This window comes from Hevea brasiliensis, chromosome 1, assembly GCF_030052815.1.
Source record: "Hevea brasiliensis isolate MT/VB/25A 57/8 chromosome 1, ASM3005281v1, whole genome shotgun sequence".
NCBI lineage: Eukaryota > Viridiplantae > Streptophyta > Magnoliopsida > Malpighiales > Euphorbiaceae > Hevea > Hevea brasiliensis.
In genome coordinates, this window is record NC_079493.1 from 114,564,354 (window position 1) to 114,581,777 (window position 17,424).

General features: G+C 29.6%; 1 protein-coding gene and 2 non-coding genes across 4 annotated transcripts; all 3 read right to left on the reverse strand.

Moving 5' to 3' along the window:
- Positions 1–62: 62 nt before the first annotated feature.
- Positions 63–5,424, reverse strand: LOC110649107 (uncharacterized). 2 transcript variants are annotated; one of them, XM_021803524.2, is made up of 6 exons: positions 5,135–5,424; positions 3,820–3,976; positions 1,321–1,477; positions 774–824; positions 540–632; positions 63–360 (listed from the first exon to the last, which is right to left on the reverse strand). In XM_021803524.2, exons 2-6 carry the CDS (start codon positions 3,972–3,974, stop codon positions 301–303), a joined length of 516 nt encoding a protein of 171 aa, XP_021659216.2. In that variant the 5' UTR covers positions 3,975–3,976; positions 5,135–5,424; the 3' UTR covers positions 63–300. The 2 variants fall into 2 exon arrangements, with proteins under 2 accessions (XP_021659216.2, XP_021659217.1); XM_021803525.2 differs by lacking the exon at positions 5,135–5,424 and having other exon boundaries at positions 1,321–1,485; positions 3,820–3,960.
- Positions 5,425–9,651: 4,227 nt separating this feature from the next.
- Positions 9,652–9,734, reverse strand: LOC131170057 (small nucleolar RNA R16). Its single transcript, XR_009141005.1, has one exon. It is a non-coding gene; the product is annotated as a small nucleolar RNA R16 (small nucleolar RNA).
- A 172-nt stretch (positions 9,735–9,906) lies between these two features.
- LOC131170046 (small nucleolar RNA R16) lies at positions 9,907–9,989 on the reverse strand. The gene has a single exon (XR_009140994.1). It is a non-coding gene; the product is annotated as a small nucleolar RNA R16 (small nucleolar RNA).
- Between the last annotated feature and the right edge of the window lie 7,435 nt (positions 9,990–17,424).

Here is a 17,424-nt window from a genome sequence, read left to right on the forward strand (position 1 = left end):
AAAATTCATTAATCGCAAGTAAACAATCAATACAACAAAAGAAAATCACGAGTAGGAAGACATGTTGGAAATATCTTTAATTCATCTGCATAATCATCATCAAACAATTAGGAGAAGTGTCCATGCTGGACATCTAGTTTGATTCATTTGTTCTACTAAATTCGATCAGGAAGAATTGTTCATTCAGTGGAAATTAAGTATTCTGGAAACCCATGATGTAGTCCACCAAGTCCATGAAGTCCAGGCAGGCATAGCTTCCAGTCACCTACTAGTGATCAAATAATATCATGACACAAAACACTAGTCTGTGTTTCTCATCAGGTAAGCTACAATGAATCCCAACAAAGCTCCAACAACCACCTGTGCCAAACAGAAAATTTTATTTATATTTTATGCCCACTGGTCAAAAACTTTAAAAATTTGTCTTTAGGAATACTGATGCTAGCTGATACCCTTTCCCTTTTGTGAACCTCCAATGAAACATGAAAAATGCAGCAGAGTGATCTATACTTTAAGCAAAATTTTCAATTGCAACGAACCTGAAGCGGAGTGTGGCCAAGTAATTCACGCAAAGGTCTAACACTGGATAATGGATGTTCTGGAGGAAACTCGCACACAATTTGATTTAGCAACTGCATTAGGAAGGGGGGGAAAATGAAATAAACATGAAGGGCAGCATAGAGGATATCCATGATTGTGCCAGAGCATTCTTTCAATATACAAACAACAATAAAATTGAAACCATTTTGCAAGAATATGCCAAGATAACTTACTTCAGCTTGCCGACCAGCATGAAGTCTGACCCCTGAGGCATCATACATCACCTACAAATTATAAAATCGATCATGAAACCTTGGACAGAACTTACATTTTACACAGGTACTGTCACAAGTAAATTCTTTTGCAAAATACACAATGAAAATTATCCATAACCAAAGCTCAAAAATACTTCCAATGAAGAAATAGTTGTTTTTCATCACTCTTATGTATTTCAAACACCAGGAGTAAAATTATATTTATAATTGCCCAAAAAGTAATAATTTCATAAGCCCACCTAAATCAATGCTGATATTTTATCAAAGTTCCAATTTTAAACATCTCAACTAGAGAAATTTCTAATTCAAATTAGATAGATAGATAGATAGATAGATAGATAGAGGAGAATCATTAGGAATCAGAGATTAGTTAGAAGACAAAATCAGTTAAAATAGAAAACTCTAATTATTATAAAACTTGCAAAAAAAGTCGAGTCACAGCACATATGAATGAATAATATATGCATTCTAACACTTAAAAAAGGGAAATTATGAAAGCACATACAACACAGGCCAATACAACTGCAATTGCAAATGCTGGTGATCCTGTTCCTTCTTGTAGACCTATAGCCATTGCTAGAGCTGTCACAGTGGCAGAATGTGAAGATGGCATTCCACCAGAATCAAGCATCCTTTTAGAATCCCATCTCTTTTCTTTAAACCTGAGCATCTAGGAGAAATATATTGCAACACTAAGGCACATGATAGCATAACCTTAAGCATCTGAAAAATAAAGCAATGAATTGAGTAATATTTGCCCAAAAACTATAGGACCAAATGATTTGATGAAGTCACAGAATCAAATAAAGCACAGCGATACAAACTCTCACCCTGCACAAAGGGACTTCTAATCAATCCACTTTATAGGTAGAGAAGGAAGCTACCATTTTGGAGCAGGTAAAATGTACATCAATAGTAGAAACATAATTGTCAAATCGAGAATCAAAATCTACATTTTGTGAATCAAGAATCGAATCAAATCATAAAATTCAATAAAAATTCTCAAAATCAATAAAAAATGATATATGTTCTAATATATATATATATATATATATATATCACAATGACATATTTTCATAAATATAGAATTATCATTTTCACTAATGAAAATGATGCTTTATAACAGGACAAAACAATCTTATTATGTTATGTGGTTTTATGTTATAAATTATGAACTCTAGAATTGTAGACAATGATTATTATTGTGCATGTGCTAAAACTCCCATTTAAATTTGAGCAAATAATTATATAATAAAAAAGGATAGTCGGTGGTCAAAATATATTAATATAAAATGTCATAATTTACCAACTACAGTTAGAGAACTATATATATATATATATATATATATTAGAGGGAGAGGGAAATTAATGGTTAGTGGAAGAAAAATAGCTAAGGAAAGGTTTTATGTGCACTTTTTATAGTAAAAAAAAATGAAGTAAAATATTAAAATTTGAAACTATAGGATCTAACAGCCCTTTAGAAAAAGAATCAACCAAATCAATAAATTCATATCAATTCACAGATTCATTATGGAATCATAAGATTCAGTCAAGATTTAGGTACATTTGAGATTCACCCTATAGATTCGATTTTGAGATTCACCCTATAGATTCGATTTTGAGATTCACCCTATAGATTCGAATCGCTAGGATGGGAAATCGAATCGAATCGTAAGATTCTAAAAATAGTGAGTAGAAACTAAAGACTTTGTGTGTTCATTTTTCTTCATCAATACAAGTTTCAATAATATGCTGACAAATGAGAAGGAACTTACATAGAAAGAGAACCTTTTATTTCACTATTTAATAACGATGCTACATCTCTTCCTTGCATATCAAAATCATTAACACTCCACTCAAACTGAAACAATCACCTGATAAGGCCTCCGTCCCTTAAAATGCTACTAATGCTTCCCTATGAATCATTTCAATCTACCTACAACCCCAAATAGAAGTACCTCACATCCTCCAGGATGAAAATAAAATAATAATGAAATGAGGACAAAATCACATCTGTCTGCTTTTAATTTGCCAATTCCTTTGTCTAAATAGTGAGGGTGTATTTGGATAGGAATGATTTGAAATGAAAATATTTGGATTTAATATTTTAGCATAAATCATAATACATGTTTTCTTTGGTAAATTGCATTTCTCAATGGATAACATATTCATACAAATGAATACAATTTGTTTGATGATAATTTGAAATAATTACGACAAATAATTTCTTTTACTCATTTACTATTTGAACAAAAGCTCATATTCAAACCCTTGAATTTCAAATTTGATATCCAAAAGCAACTAGCTGTACTTCTCCAACAAGGAGAGGGACCCTGTTAGGCACAAAAAAGTGCTTTTCAGAAAAAAAAAAAAAAAAAAAAAAAAACCAATTTTAGATGTTAAAAAAAAACAGTTTTGAAAAAGCTATCTTATTATTTTAGTTTACCTATAGCTAAAACATATCAAATTTAATTATTAATTAATTTTTAATGCTTGCTAACTAATATATTTAGAAAGCGCATTTCTCAATAGCAGTTTTAATAGCAATGCTAAACAGACTCTAAAAATCCTTGACACTAGCTTCCTCAAGCATTCCAAACCAATACACTTCAATATCCCTCAATATTATAAGCAATAGAGTTATAAACTCATCAAATAATCCAGTTATAGTAAAATAGAGTCATGTTCCAGCCTTTCCAACTGTAGTGACAAAAATTCACCCTATTGCTGCCAAGGACATAAAATTCCATTCCTTTTTATGATAACAAACAAACTCTTATATATTTCACCTAAAGTGCAGCAAATTCAGATAAAGGTTTCAAGATCTTAACTCTGCTCAATGAACAGAAAACTCAACACAAACTTATAAAAAGATAGCAATATATATATATATACATATATATATATATATATATATATATATATATGAACTGGAATTGAATTAGAATATTTAGAGAATCTGATTAATGAAATTAAAAATATAACTTGATTGAATTTAACATACCAGTTTGTGAAGAGCTTAAGGAACTGAGCAAGAGCACAGGCAAGGAAGGCAGAGAAAAGAGGGAGGTTGGTTGGTAACAATGATGATGATGAAGATGAAGGGGAAGAAGATGAAAACGATGACGTTGTTTGAACCATGCTTCTTGATGACACCATATCTGTTACAGTCATCACCTCATCAATATTGATCCGTTAAAAAATTAAAAAAATAATTAAAAAGAAAACACTAAACTCCCCATAAGACAATATCTCTTAGCATCATCTATCTGACTCACACTTTTTCTCTCTCCTCAACTTCCTCATTGCAAGAAAGAAAGCAAAAGTTTAAATGAAAAGGAAAGAAGCAGTCATGTTGAAAATAAGAAAGTCTATTTATCCATAGGAGAGGTGTTCGGCAACTCATAACATACATTTTAAAATTGATTACCCAAAAGTCTTTTAGTTTGGCAAAAATAAAAATGTTAATAAAGTTGATGCATATAATTTATTTTCCTTTCAATAAAAATTTAAATGCCATTTTTATTAGAAATTTATTTTTGAAAAAAAAAATTCATTTTTTTTAAATTATATAAATGTCCCATTTTAACTTAAGAACTTGAATATTGGTATGGATATGCACGCATGAATTACAAAGCTATTAAGCTATTGCTTTAAAGCTTATATAAAGGAGGAGAAGCACATGTTTAAATAAGTCTTAATGTCAAATCTTTTATTTTTATTTCCTCATCAGAATGATCTTATGAAATATACCATGATATTAAATAACCATAACAGAAGAAGTGGAAACATAGCAAAATGACTTCTGTAAACATGGGATTACATTACAGAAATAAACAGGAAAAGACAATTCTGACCAATTTTCTACAATTTGCACAATTATCTAAAATCAGACATACAGATCTATTAAAAAAAAAAAAAAAACTGTAGTAATACCCAAATGTGCTCAAAACACAAACATAACCATCCAGTAAAGCAATCAAGCTTAGAAATTATTTTGCACCCTATTGATCATATCAACAACTTAACATATAGCTAAAATTTAAGCTTATAAGTTCTTTCTACATACAGTATGGCTGTATACATAACCAAATTGAAAAAACAAAACTAGGATATGTCTTTCAGGGTACTCAACTTAAGCATTTACTTTAATCTAATGAACAATATAATTCTAAAGCAGCAGACCAGCCATTGGGCTAGTCGCCCAACCAAATCAACATAATTTTTAAATTAGATTTTTCATGGAAAGTGTGTGCAGAGAAGAAATCACAATCGAAAATAAAAACGCGAATAGAAGGTTCAAAACGAAGGGGACTCACCTACTGAAAACGTAATTCTCAGATACCTAGCCGGAAGGGAAGAAAACCGGGGAGCAGGATATCAATGCAATTGTCGGGAACGCAACGCCGCTGGTGCCGCTGACAATGAGAACTGAGAATTGCTGGAAATTCTAGAGGCTGAGGGAAGTGCTCCGTGGCAGATCACGGCTCTTGAAGCCCCGTCATTTGAGCATTAAATTAAGGGAAGGTGCTCTGGAGATGAAGCTACGTCAACCAAAAGACTTCGGGTTCTGTCTGTGATCTAACAATTGGATAAAAGAACAACAATTAACATGAACGGTCAAGACGGAAACTAGCAGTAATTAACAGGATAACTACAATTTAGTCGCTGCCATTTAAAATTTTAATTAAATTATTATTAATTTGAATAAAAATATTAAAATATATTTAACTCTATTTTAAAAACTGCTTTAGGCTTTAAAATTTAATTAAAATTATAAATTTTTTTTATAATTTTAAAATTAAATAATTTAATTTTTAATATTTTAATAAATTTATAAATTTATAAATTTATTCGTATCATTAGAATTTTAATTAATTTTTTATTAAATTTAATAAAAATATCAAAATATTTTTAATTTTATTTTTAATCTTAAAATAATTTAATCCTTGATATTTTATTTTAATTACAATTTATTTCATATTCATATTTTTTTTTATATATAATAATATAATATAATTTATGAAAATATTATAAATTAATATGTATATATAGCATAAATAAAATTTTATTAAATTATAAGGATTTATTTATAAATAGTTATAATATTTAATAATCAATTTATAAAATATATGAATGATTTTATAATTAGAAAATATTTTAAAGATTTTAAAATAATTAATTTATATTTTAATATTTAAAATTTTTAATTTAACGAGATCCGTTTTAAAAATATAAAAATTAAATTATTAATAAAATAAAAATTTAAAAATAAAATTATTAAGAAAATAAAATTTTAGTGACTAAATTATTTTTATATTAAAAATAAAAATAAAAATATTATGATATATTTACTGAAATTAATAATAACTTAATAGAATTTTATCAATAGAAACTAAACTGTAAGTTTTATCAAATCTCAAAAATTAAATTATTTGATTTTAAAAATATAAAAATTAAGTTGTAAGTTTTGTCAAATTTCAAAAATTAAATTATAATTTAGTGTAATTAATAAAAGATGTAACGGCTTGTTTTGGATAATTTTTATATTTTATCTTGAACTTTATTTTATATTTTACTTTTATTTTTTAATTTTAATTTATTATTAAAAAATTTTAAACTCTAATTTTAATTTTTAAAAAAATCTATTTGACCCGCAAGGTTTCTAAATAAAAAATTTTTTTAAATTATTATATGATATTTATAAATACATTTTTAACACTTTTTAAATGGTCAAAGCAATTAATGTTTTTTATGTGTAGAAAAAGAGATAAAAGATTTTTTTTTTTTTTAATTTGAAAATCAGTTATAACAGATTAATAAAATTTTTATGAAATAAAATTTAAATTAAAATTTTTTTCTAATAATAAATTAAATTTAAAAATACATAGCAAAATTTGAGTTGTAAAAGTTACCTATTGATTTGGTAATAAAATTTTTAATTACAACAAAACTAAAACTTAATACGAAGGGCAACCCTATAGATATGCGGACGGGATTTTGGATCGTTAGATGATAGTATCCTAAAGATTTAGCCATTAATAATTATTCAACAGTTTTAATTATCCATTAAAAATTATAAAAAATATTTTATTTTAAAAATTTTGATGAGTTTTTATATTTATTTTCTGTTAATTGTTATGACAATATTAATATTTCAATTTTTTTATAAATTTACTATTATTTTTTATCTCTAAAATTAATTATAATGTGCTCTTTTTATTCTAAATTTTTTTTAAATGCATGTTAAAAAATATTTTACACTCAATAATTTTTTTATATTTAATCAATTTATAAACAATTTTTACACATAGTTATTATTTTATTTTAAACTTTTTCATATTTATTTTTATTAATTTCATAAAAGAAAATAAATATAAAAGCTCATTCCATTAAATAACTTGAAGAAGAATAAGAAAACTATTTTTGTTAAAATAAAGTTTTTTTTATCTGATAATTAAAACGGTTGAATAATTGGTAATGGTTCAAATCTTTGGGATACCATCATCCAAGGATCAAGAATGTAAAGATGGACACACATTTAAGTAATCATATAATTAATGAAATTTTATAAATTATAATTTTTATTAAATAATAATTAATATTTATTTTTTAATAAATTATTTATTTTATTAATTTTAAGTAAATAGAAAAAAAAAATCGTACTACGCTCAATTAACAGACTCATTCTACACACCCAACATGGTACATAAAATTTTAAGCAAACAAACATGATGTAAAGATATCAATATACAAAAACAAGACATAAAAAAAAGTTTTTATTGTTCTTATTAATGTGTGAATTTCCTTTGTATTTAAATTTTAACTAAGAATATAAATAATTTTATCATATGATTTTTTAAACTTATTGTTTAATTCTTGCGATTAAGAGTCAACAACAACATAAAAAATGTCAATTTGTGTCATATAAAAACTAAATAGTCTAAATTTAGTTTTCAAAGTGTTTAAATATGTGTAACGATATTTCTAAATTAAATAATATTTTAAAATAATAATTTATTATTACTCTAAGAAATGATAATTAAAAATTTTGATTTTATAGGGATAAAATGAATAAAAAAATAAATTATACCCAAAAAATAAAAATTGACTTCAATATTTAATATTTTTTTCATAATCAGTGGTAAAACTAATTATAAATGTTAAATTTAATAAAATTATTATCGATCACAAAAAATTTTAGATTTCTAATTCAAATAACTATGTTTTTATAAAACTCTTCGTTCTTTTAGATAATTAACTTAACACTTTAGTTGGTTAGTAAACAGCTGTGGATTAAAAAACTAAAATATTCAATTTTTAAAAAGTTAATTAATTAATAATAAACCAACTCTAGCTATTTCAACTTCTAGTACAAAACCCTGCAAGAGTATTCGCACCGCCAAGCCCACACCATGAAATGCTCAAAACAGAGACCTGAAGTGGATGTTTTGGTCGTTTGCTACACAAGCCTTTGAAAGGAAGATGTTTCCAAGCGCTTCTGATTATGCCTCCAAACCACCTCTAAGCCAGAAAACAGATGGAAGATTGCAGTACAAGAAAGATTGCAAAAAAAGCCGAGATTGGGAGCAACATAGAGAAAAAAAATCACCTAAAACAAGCATAATTTGATATTTTATTTCCATTACTGGGTAACAGAAACTCTAACACAGGGATGTTACTGCACAAAATGGCTTGAGCAGATGATTAGTACTTGTGTGGTTGCTATAAAGGAAAACAACAAAAATGCCAAGACAATATTTAGAAAGTTAGACCAAATTGTATGTAAAATTGCCTTTAAGAAACTCTCCTAATCTCCCACAGTCTAAGTCCCAAAACAGCACAGACCTTCTTGTTTTTTTTCCCTTTCCACCCTCAAATCTTTGAGGACGAGGACCCATCAATTCCCTCTGCTACATCAAGGCGAGTCTGTAACACCTGCATTGTTAGAATTCATGTCCCTAGTGCCATCTGCTTGTTCCGACTCTGAAAGGCAATCAAGTATGTCTACTTGCAACAACTCTTCATCGATTTAGAGGAATCTGCCAATGAACTCATGATTGGGATCAATCAAATGATCAAAGATTCTCTATCAGAAGCACTTCAACAACTAATCTGGACTGCTTCAAGCAGAACTCCTAGAAACTCCCATCAAGTATGGAAAAAAAATATATCACAATTGCACAACATAAATATACCTCTAGAGTTTAAACGCCAGCAATTTTCACACAAACCACATTTGTATTTTTAATCAGTAGTGCTCTCAACAGTAATTTTATTTCCCTGATTCACATGGAATTCATATCTTATGCTTAGAAACACCATACTTATGTAGTCTTTCCTGTTTTTGTGTAGGTTAGAAGGAAAAATTAATAAGAACTTATCAATAATACCAATTTTAGTTAGGGTAGGGGAATGCCTACAAATAGGCATATGCAAATGCCAATCCAGAAAATTTACTAGCCACATCATCCTTAGGCCAAAATAAAAAAAATGATAATCATGCACATATAGTTCTGCTCAGAAGATGCATAAAAATCATTAAGTTTCATATGTCCAGACATATTTCAGCAACTTCATCATTGCAGGCGCATGGGGAAAACCAAAGGCATGTCCATGAAATCAATTAAGTAATGGATGTAAAATAATGGTATTAAGAAAAAGAAAGCAAATTGCAAATGAAATCTCAGAGATATTCCATGAGTGGATAATGCAGACAATCAACACGGCATCAGTTTCTGACCGCCCGTCTGCTTTTTCTCATCATTGTGAACATATCAAGTTAAAATTTCTCTAAACAACAAAAGAAAAGCACAAAAATTTTATTGGAGATAGAGAAGGCATCAGATAATAAGCGGAGATTTAAGGTCCACAGTTAATTCAGTGTGTAGGATAAGAACTTATTCATCATCTACCTTCAACTTTAGGATCATCCAACCATTTTCTCACAAATCCATTATTAAAGAACAAAAAAGCAAGAAATTCTAAAGGGTATCAAAAATCCCAACTTTCTTCTGTGTTCTTTCAATAAACAGAAACAAGAAGGATAACTAACAAACAAACAAACAATCAAAACAAAAACACAAGACTAAAGGGCATCAGATAATAAGCGGAGTTTTTTATCAACACAGCAATTCAGTGTGTAGGATAAGAACTTATTCATCACTTGCCATTTCAAAATCTATGCAAACGTGTATGTTTGGAGGGAAAAAAAAAATATAAATAAATGAAGAGAATTTCGGTAAGTCCATTTGACACCAAGGCCATATCAAAGATGCAGCAATGGGCTGGTAAGCTCACCTTTTCGCTCTCTGCATCCGTTATACCTCCTCTAGCATTGAAATTTGCCAAATCAGGAGTGGGTAAACAGATGCAAGTTTCAATTCACTGATTTCTCCCTCGAAAAAACATAGTAAATTTCAAGCGATGAATCCCAGATTCTAAGAAACGAATAGAACATTTGGAAAACTATTGCAATTGTCATGGAAATAAGAAATCAATATATTGATCTCTATTCAAAGTGAAATCGATTGCCAATGGTCGCTACATAATCTATGAGGTAACAACGGCAAGATGAAGAACAGAGCAGTCAGGGGTAGCATTATATAGGGTTTTACATAAATTAGGGTTAACGGGCACTAGGGCAATATTTTCTCCATAAAGTTCATTTTGGTCCCTAAATTTAGTAGTCTGTGTGCAATTTGGTCCAATTTTAACTATATATATATATTAAATTATTTACTTTTATTAAACTTTGTATGTAGTTGTATACTTAAAATTTCTAGTTATTTTATTGATGTGTTCATATTTTATACGGTTTTAGGATATCATTTGAACGTGTTTTATTTATATTTTATTTTATTATTGTCTGTTAATTAATAATGATTATCACAATTTCTCAACTGAAAAATAATTCATTATCTAGATTTTGATAAAAAATAAATAAATATAATTAATTTTTTAAAATAGTATTTTTATTTTGAAATAAACCACAAGCGATAATTAACTTGAAATTCTTACTACATGGTGATCTAATAAATAATCTAAATTAATATGTAATCTATTCTTACTTATATTCTTCTAAAAAAAAAAAGATGAGACCTAGTTTTGTTCACCACCTCTAAGTGCATACTAGCGTTTCTTCAATTTTTTTTTTAAAGGTGTTTGATTTTATAATTTTATTTAAATTTTATCTTGTATTTTATTTTTATCCTTTAATTTTAATTTATTATTCAAATATTTTTAAATTTTAATTTTATTTTAAAGTAATACTTCTAACTCACAATAATAAGTTTTTAAAAAAAAAAAATCTCTCTAAATAATAATATAATATTTATAAATACAATTTTAGTACTTTTTAAGTAACGAGTAATTTCTCATTTTATAGAAAATATCGTTGTATTGATATTTTTGTGATAGGTCTAAATATTTTTTTTTTAACATAAAAATCTACAGTAAGATGTTGGAAATATTTTTATGAAGTAAAATTAAAATTAAAAATTTTTTTAATAATAAATTAAAGTTAAAAGGTGAAATTAAAATATATAATAAAATTCAAAAATGCTATAAAAATTACCTATTTGTGGAAGTAGGTGGTAATATGATTTTTGGAAGGAGGGAATATGTCACCCCTCATCTTTTTCTGGCCATCCTAATTGCTAACATCAATTAGGCGAACAATTGTGATTTGTAGCAATCCACCAAAACCTTTTTTTATTTTTGGGCTTCACATCAAAACTGTTAACCCCCAATAAACTCAAGTTTGTTCAGGCTCGCTTGAAAATTAAGAGAGGAATGAGAAAGATGATCGGCCAAGGCTCACCAACTTATACACTCACTGCTTTCTGGTTATTTATCTTATCGCTTTGGTTTAATTTGCTTAAATCAGAAAATGATTAATGTTGCCGTAATTTATATCTCTCAATTTTGTGGCCTGTAAAGTTTTAAATTTTAAATTCTGTTCTAATAGGCTAAAATTTGTTGAAAAGATTATGTATTCAATGAATATATTTATTTTTCATAATTACTGCTCAACAATGCCACTATCAAAATCTACTGTAACTTCAAACTTCATTATCCACAGTACCCTACACAAGCTAAAAATTCAAACAGCCATAGTTTTTTAAAAGGATAACATGTTTATTAATCCCTAACATGTTTTAGCATAACAAGTTACTACTTAAAGTTTAATTTTTGTCAATAAATTAATACCTACAATCTAAATTAAATGTTAACTCAATCAAATACTTTTCAATTTAAAATAATTTAGTATTTAAAATTTTATTTTATTAGGAAATTCAAAGTGGAGAATGACAAATTGAGGCTTGAGGGTCAAAGTAGTCAAAACACTATCTTCCTTTTCCCGTGATAAAAGTTCCTTCAATCGTTTGCATTTTGTAGCTTAGGACATAGTGAGTTCCCTAATGAGGAGGTACTCTAGGTGACAAGCTAAACAATCAAAATAATGAGAGAAATCTTTATTTATTTATTTTTCGTGTTTGCTGATGAGCTTGATCCCAAGGTTTAAAGGGTTTTATATGCGAAAAAGTTGTTCAATGGAATGATGGTCAAATTATAGCGTCATAAGATGGAGAAAGTTCACGGTTACAACGAGTGAACTAACTCTTAAATTAATTTAAATTTATAATTAAATTAAATGAAGGAGTGATTTGGTATAACTCGATCGATTCAGTGATTAAATTAGTGTAACGTAATTGACTCAGTTAATTTAATTATTAATTTTTTTATTATTTATATAGAGAATTAAACTTAAAGCCTCATAAAAAAAAGTTATTAGAATTAAAATTAATTGAACTAAATTGATAATTATGTGTTTTTTAATTTATTTCAATAAATTTATTTTTTCATAAATATTAAAAAAAGATTAATATATTTATAGAAATTTTTTTTATGCATTATATTATTAGAATACTTTTATATAAAATTTAAAAATACTATTAAAATTTATATAACTTAATAAATATGAAAATTTTATTTTAATTAATTAATTTTATTTATTTATTTAACAAATGTTATATTTAATTTTTCTAAAAAAACAAGTGTTATACTTAATTAATTTTAAATTAATTTATATATATTTAATTAATTTTTTTAATGACTTACTGATTTAATCATTGGTCTACTTATTGAACTATTTACTATTTTACTTGGTTTTTTGCCGTGTAACAACCAGAAAAAAAAAAAAAAAAAAAAAGGGTCAAAAAATCGAGAGGACCCCCCCCCCGGCCCAATTTCTCTTCTCTCCTCTCCTCCCCTCTCTTCTTCTTCTTTCCTTCTCCGGTGACCGGCCGGCGACCTCCCAAGCGGCTCCCCACCCCGCCGGCGACCCTCCAGTGACGGCCAGAACCACCAGAAACGGCGGCAAGAGAGGGAGAAGAGAGAGAAAACGCGTGCACAGTGGGCAGCGGCTTTCCGGCGCGATTCCGGCTTCATCCGACGTCCGATCGAGGTGATTCAGTTGGCGTTGGAAAGTTTGTTCCGAGAGCTTTCTTTTGATACCAATTTTGCAGCAAATGGAGGTCGGATGAGTGAGATATGGAGGAGAGAAGTTTTTGTATTAATAAATGAAAAATTTTTATGAGTTTTAAATAGTTTGTAAATGATGTAACAGGGTTGAGCTGGACTCCCCTAATTTCAGTTTCTGATAATTACTGGATTAAGTTGGCCCGAAATGAAATTATAACAGTTTGATTTAAATTATTTTATACGCATATTGGGCCTAAATTGTGGGTTTGGTTATGGATTTGAGAACAGTAAGGCTTACTACGGGCCTCGGGGGCTTTATGCCGGCCCAGGTCCTAGTGCCGATCCGGCCCATAGGTTGGGTCATGACAAAGTTAGTATCAGAGCTTAGGCTCTAGATTCATGGGAAATAATATAATTGGGAGTGTAAAAGGAGTCTTGTTAGGATGTTACATGCGGAGTATAGGATTCTGTTTTGTCTTTTTCTGTACTTCTTTGTTTTTAGATTCTACGTTATACCTCGGGAAATATAAAAGTGCCTCAGTTAGTGTCTTGATTTTCGTGGAGTACATAGAAATGTGAAATAGAGTTAGCAGACATGTTGAGGTCTATCATGAGGATACGTGCTCCAAGAAATACTATGTTTCTGTCTGTATGGGTTTAAATGGTATGCCCATTTCGTGCAAGGCACGAGTACATAAAGGTGAGTCTTGAAAGTACATTTGCCCTAGACAAGGATGAGGATACCACTGCTGGCAGTCATCAGTGGATGACCCAGTCATAATAAGTTTATGATAATAGAAGATTCAAGAGAGATAAGAGATTAAGAGGCCTAGTCGGTCAGGACGTATCGTAGTAACTATACAATGTTCTCGATGTCTGCTCTGTAAGCTGCAGATTACAGTACCGACATGGGATTATTGTGTAGAGCTGCGTGCATCCCCGTGGTGCTGCATAATGAGGGTGTTTGCGGATGGCTTCTGTTTTGGTACAGTTATGCCAGAACAGAGTTCTATATCTACAGAGGAGTTGGGAACTCCTGGTTAGGGGTCTAGAGTTAGAGTATTGAAAGGTCATAGTTGGGTGATAACTAGAGTCAGTGACTCAGTTACCCTAGCATGAGCTAGAGTTACATCAAGAGTTGCCATCAGACCAGAGGTTTCGGATTAGTTGTAAAGTAAAGGTGACACTTATAGAGTGAGATCATCTAGTCTTCAGTATGGAATTTTGGATCGTTTTTGTAGTACGACAGACGTTTTGCTTAGAGTTTAGTGAGAATAGTATACCTTGTGTGTATCAGTATAGAATAAAGTACAACCCTACTACCTAGAGAAGGTCGAACCTATGAATTGATGATTTATAGAGCTATGATATGATAAAAGAGTCATTAACTTGACATGGTTTTGGGCAAGGTGGTAAATGTAGTACCTTTGTTGCAGCAAGTTAGGATATAGTCCTATCTTTTCAGAAGGGATCGAAAGTTATTACTAATAATGGTGACCAACAAAATAGTGCCCCAGATGGGATTGTAGAGTGTGGTAGAGAGTAGTTGGCTCGGGTATCCTGTAGAGGATACAAGTTTCATTATAGGAATCATATATAATCAGATCACGATGGATGTAAATCCTTTGAATTGGATGACGGGTTTGGGTGCCCGGAATCTTAAGTTTTGGCTAATTGAGTAAACATGGAAAATAATAATAATAATAATAATAATAATAATAATAATAATAATAATAATAATAATAATAATAATAATAATAACAAATAAATAAAATTACTGCAGAATCAGTTCTCGAGGTAGTAAGGGTATTATGTAAACTAAAGGATAATAATAGAAATCATACGATAAAGGTATGACTGCAATTTCCTGAGTTCCTTTCTAACTTCATATTGTTCAAAACAATAGTATAATCTAATTATAATAGTGTTAAGAGAAATAAATTATCGAAGATAAGTTATAGAAGGCCAATGGATAGAGAAAGTGCAGAATGAAGGTTTGGACAATTGATTGCAAATGCAATATAATCTAAATGACAGTGGAAGTACTAGCTAGAGTGGTCAAAGGACCAAATCTGAATAGCACAGATGTGTGATAACGTGGTAGAGACTCTGAAAGATATAGTTAGCAGGTACAGCTGTCATGTTAGGAAGAAGAATGGAACCAGGGATAGAATAGTCAAGTTCTATTTGGGGTAAGACAAAGGAAATAAACGGAAGGGCAACCTGAAGAGCGCATAATAAAAGGAACAAAATTAAGATATAGGGTAGGCTAAGTGTTATTCTTGGCAAGGAGAATGACAAGGATGGAAAACCCAAAATGGGACCACATTAGTGAGAATAGTGATGGAGGTATGGAATACAATAATAAAGAGTAAATGCTAGAAGGTGTGCGATGGTATTGCGGACTACCTAATTAGGTAGAGAAAGAGAAGTTAGTAAGCAGTAAGTTGAATAAAAGTCAGTCTAAGGGATCAAATAGGTATGATGAGTGGAAAGAATTATAGATAATGACACATAGGCTTTAGGTTAGACTTTTGAGATAGTGAGAAGGTAGTTAGAAGTTCGTTATAAATGTCAGGCAAACATTTTTAGTGTGATCAACAGAATCACTTTGTAGTGAAGTAATAACGACAGGACAATAGTAGGGGTAGAACGAAAAGTGACAAGTCTGGGTGGTTATAAATCACTAGAAAGTTCGAGGATCAAATTAATGACTATAGATAAGGGTGGAATTAGTGTTGGAAGAATTTATTAGTGAGAGAAATCTTTCAGGATTCAACAAAAGTTAAGGGCACAATATAAACGATGATAGATATGAATCACAGGTCGAGTATAAGTAAAGTTAATAAATTATAAAATATTATGTCAGGAAGGACAATGGTACGGTAAAGGGTTCATGCAGATGATACCTTATAGGTAGAGCACAATTGTGCTAGGAGATGATGAAATTTGAAGAGAAAGACTAAGAAACATAGGTTAAACGTTATTATATGGACAATCGGGCGTAGTTGAAAATAAGAGGATATTTTTCTTTCTTTTCAAGTTTAGCTTGTGCTTTTGGTTCTAGAAGGTTATATAAGGAACAGAGACTGAGTCAAGAAGACCTAGTTATTTGAGAGTTAGGTAGGCACCAATTCATACACAATTTCCTGATATGAGAATGACAGTAAGTACGTACCTAGTGTTAAATATGAAAGGACGATCAGATAGTGACAGGAGTCAAATTGAGTTAGCTACCAAGGCTTGCAACTGTTTTAAACTATGAGCTAGAGGAAGTACTATTTATGAATGAGTTTTAATAAATGAAATTGTTACTAATGGGAAAAGTTGAGGCTGGAGTTTGGAAAGCTATAGGAAGTATATGTGATTATATTAAGGAGAATGAACACATGAAGTATTTTCTTTAGAATTAAGGCATGGCACACATTTCCCACAGCCGTGTTAGTTCAGATGGAACTTATAGTTTCTAGGGCTCCTATCCATCTAGGATGTGTAATTTCCTACTAAGAGAGGTAGGGAATGATAATGTTCTGATAGTTAAGTTGGGAAAGGGGATACAAAAAGAATTTTCTATGGTTAATTATAAGTGTTACAAAAGGTGAAGAATGTGCAGGTAGGAGAAAATCGTAAGGTTAGAATTCCCGAAGTAATAGAACTAGTAATCAAGATAAGACTAAGAAATAAAATGAAAGTTAAAGTTGATGATGGGATGGACATTCTTGAAAGAAAAGGTGTAAGGGTGAAATAGGAATAAGATTTAGGAATAAGTGCAGCAGGTTGAAAAGATATCAACAATAGTAGAAATAGGAAAAGGAAGTGGATAAGATCCAAAGAATAGGAAGAAAGCTCGGTAAAGCTAGTTATAATGATGAGGATAAGGAGGAATAGGTATACTAGGAACACACTAAGAGATGTTTAAAATAAGTTATTATGAGATGATAGATTAAAGGAGTAGTAGAGCCTCGATCTGAGTGCCAATGTGTCAGAAGTAGGCCACATACTAAGAAGCTATAGGAAGAAGTCTAGATATTTCCATTCCAGAGAAGGAGTGAGAATTGATAAAGTCGCATTGGATTGAGTTGTCAGGGAATATAAACACTTTTTTTACCTAGAAGGAGAGACC

Bases quoted from the DNA above. Each gene is read 5' to 3' on its own strand.
- LOC110649107 (XM_021803524.2), bottom strand. From the start codon at position 3,974: ATGGTGTCATCAAGAAGCATGGTTCAAACAACGTCATCGTTTTCATCT. The intron at 825-1,320 runs GTATGTGCTTTC...TATAATTTGTAG, and splicing joins CAGTTGTATTGGCCTGTGTT to GTGATGTATGATGCCTCAGG. The intron at 633-773 runs GTAAGTTATCTT...TTCCTAATGCAG, and splicing joins ATGCTGGTCGGCAAGCTGAA to TTGCTAAATCAAATTGTGTG.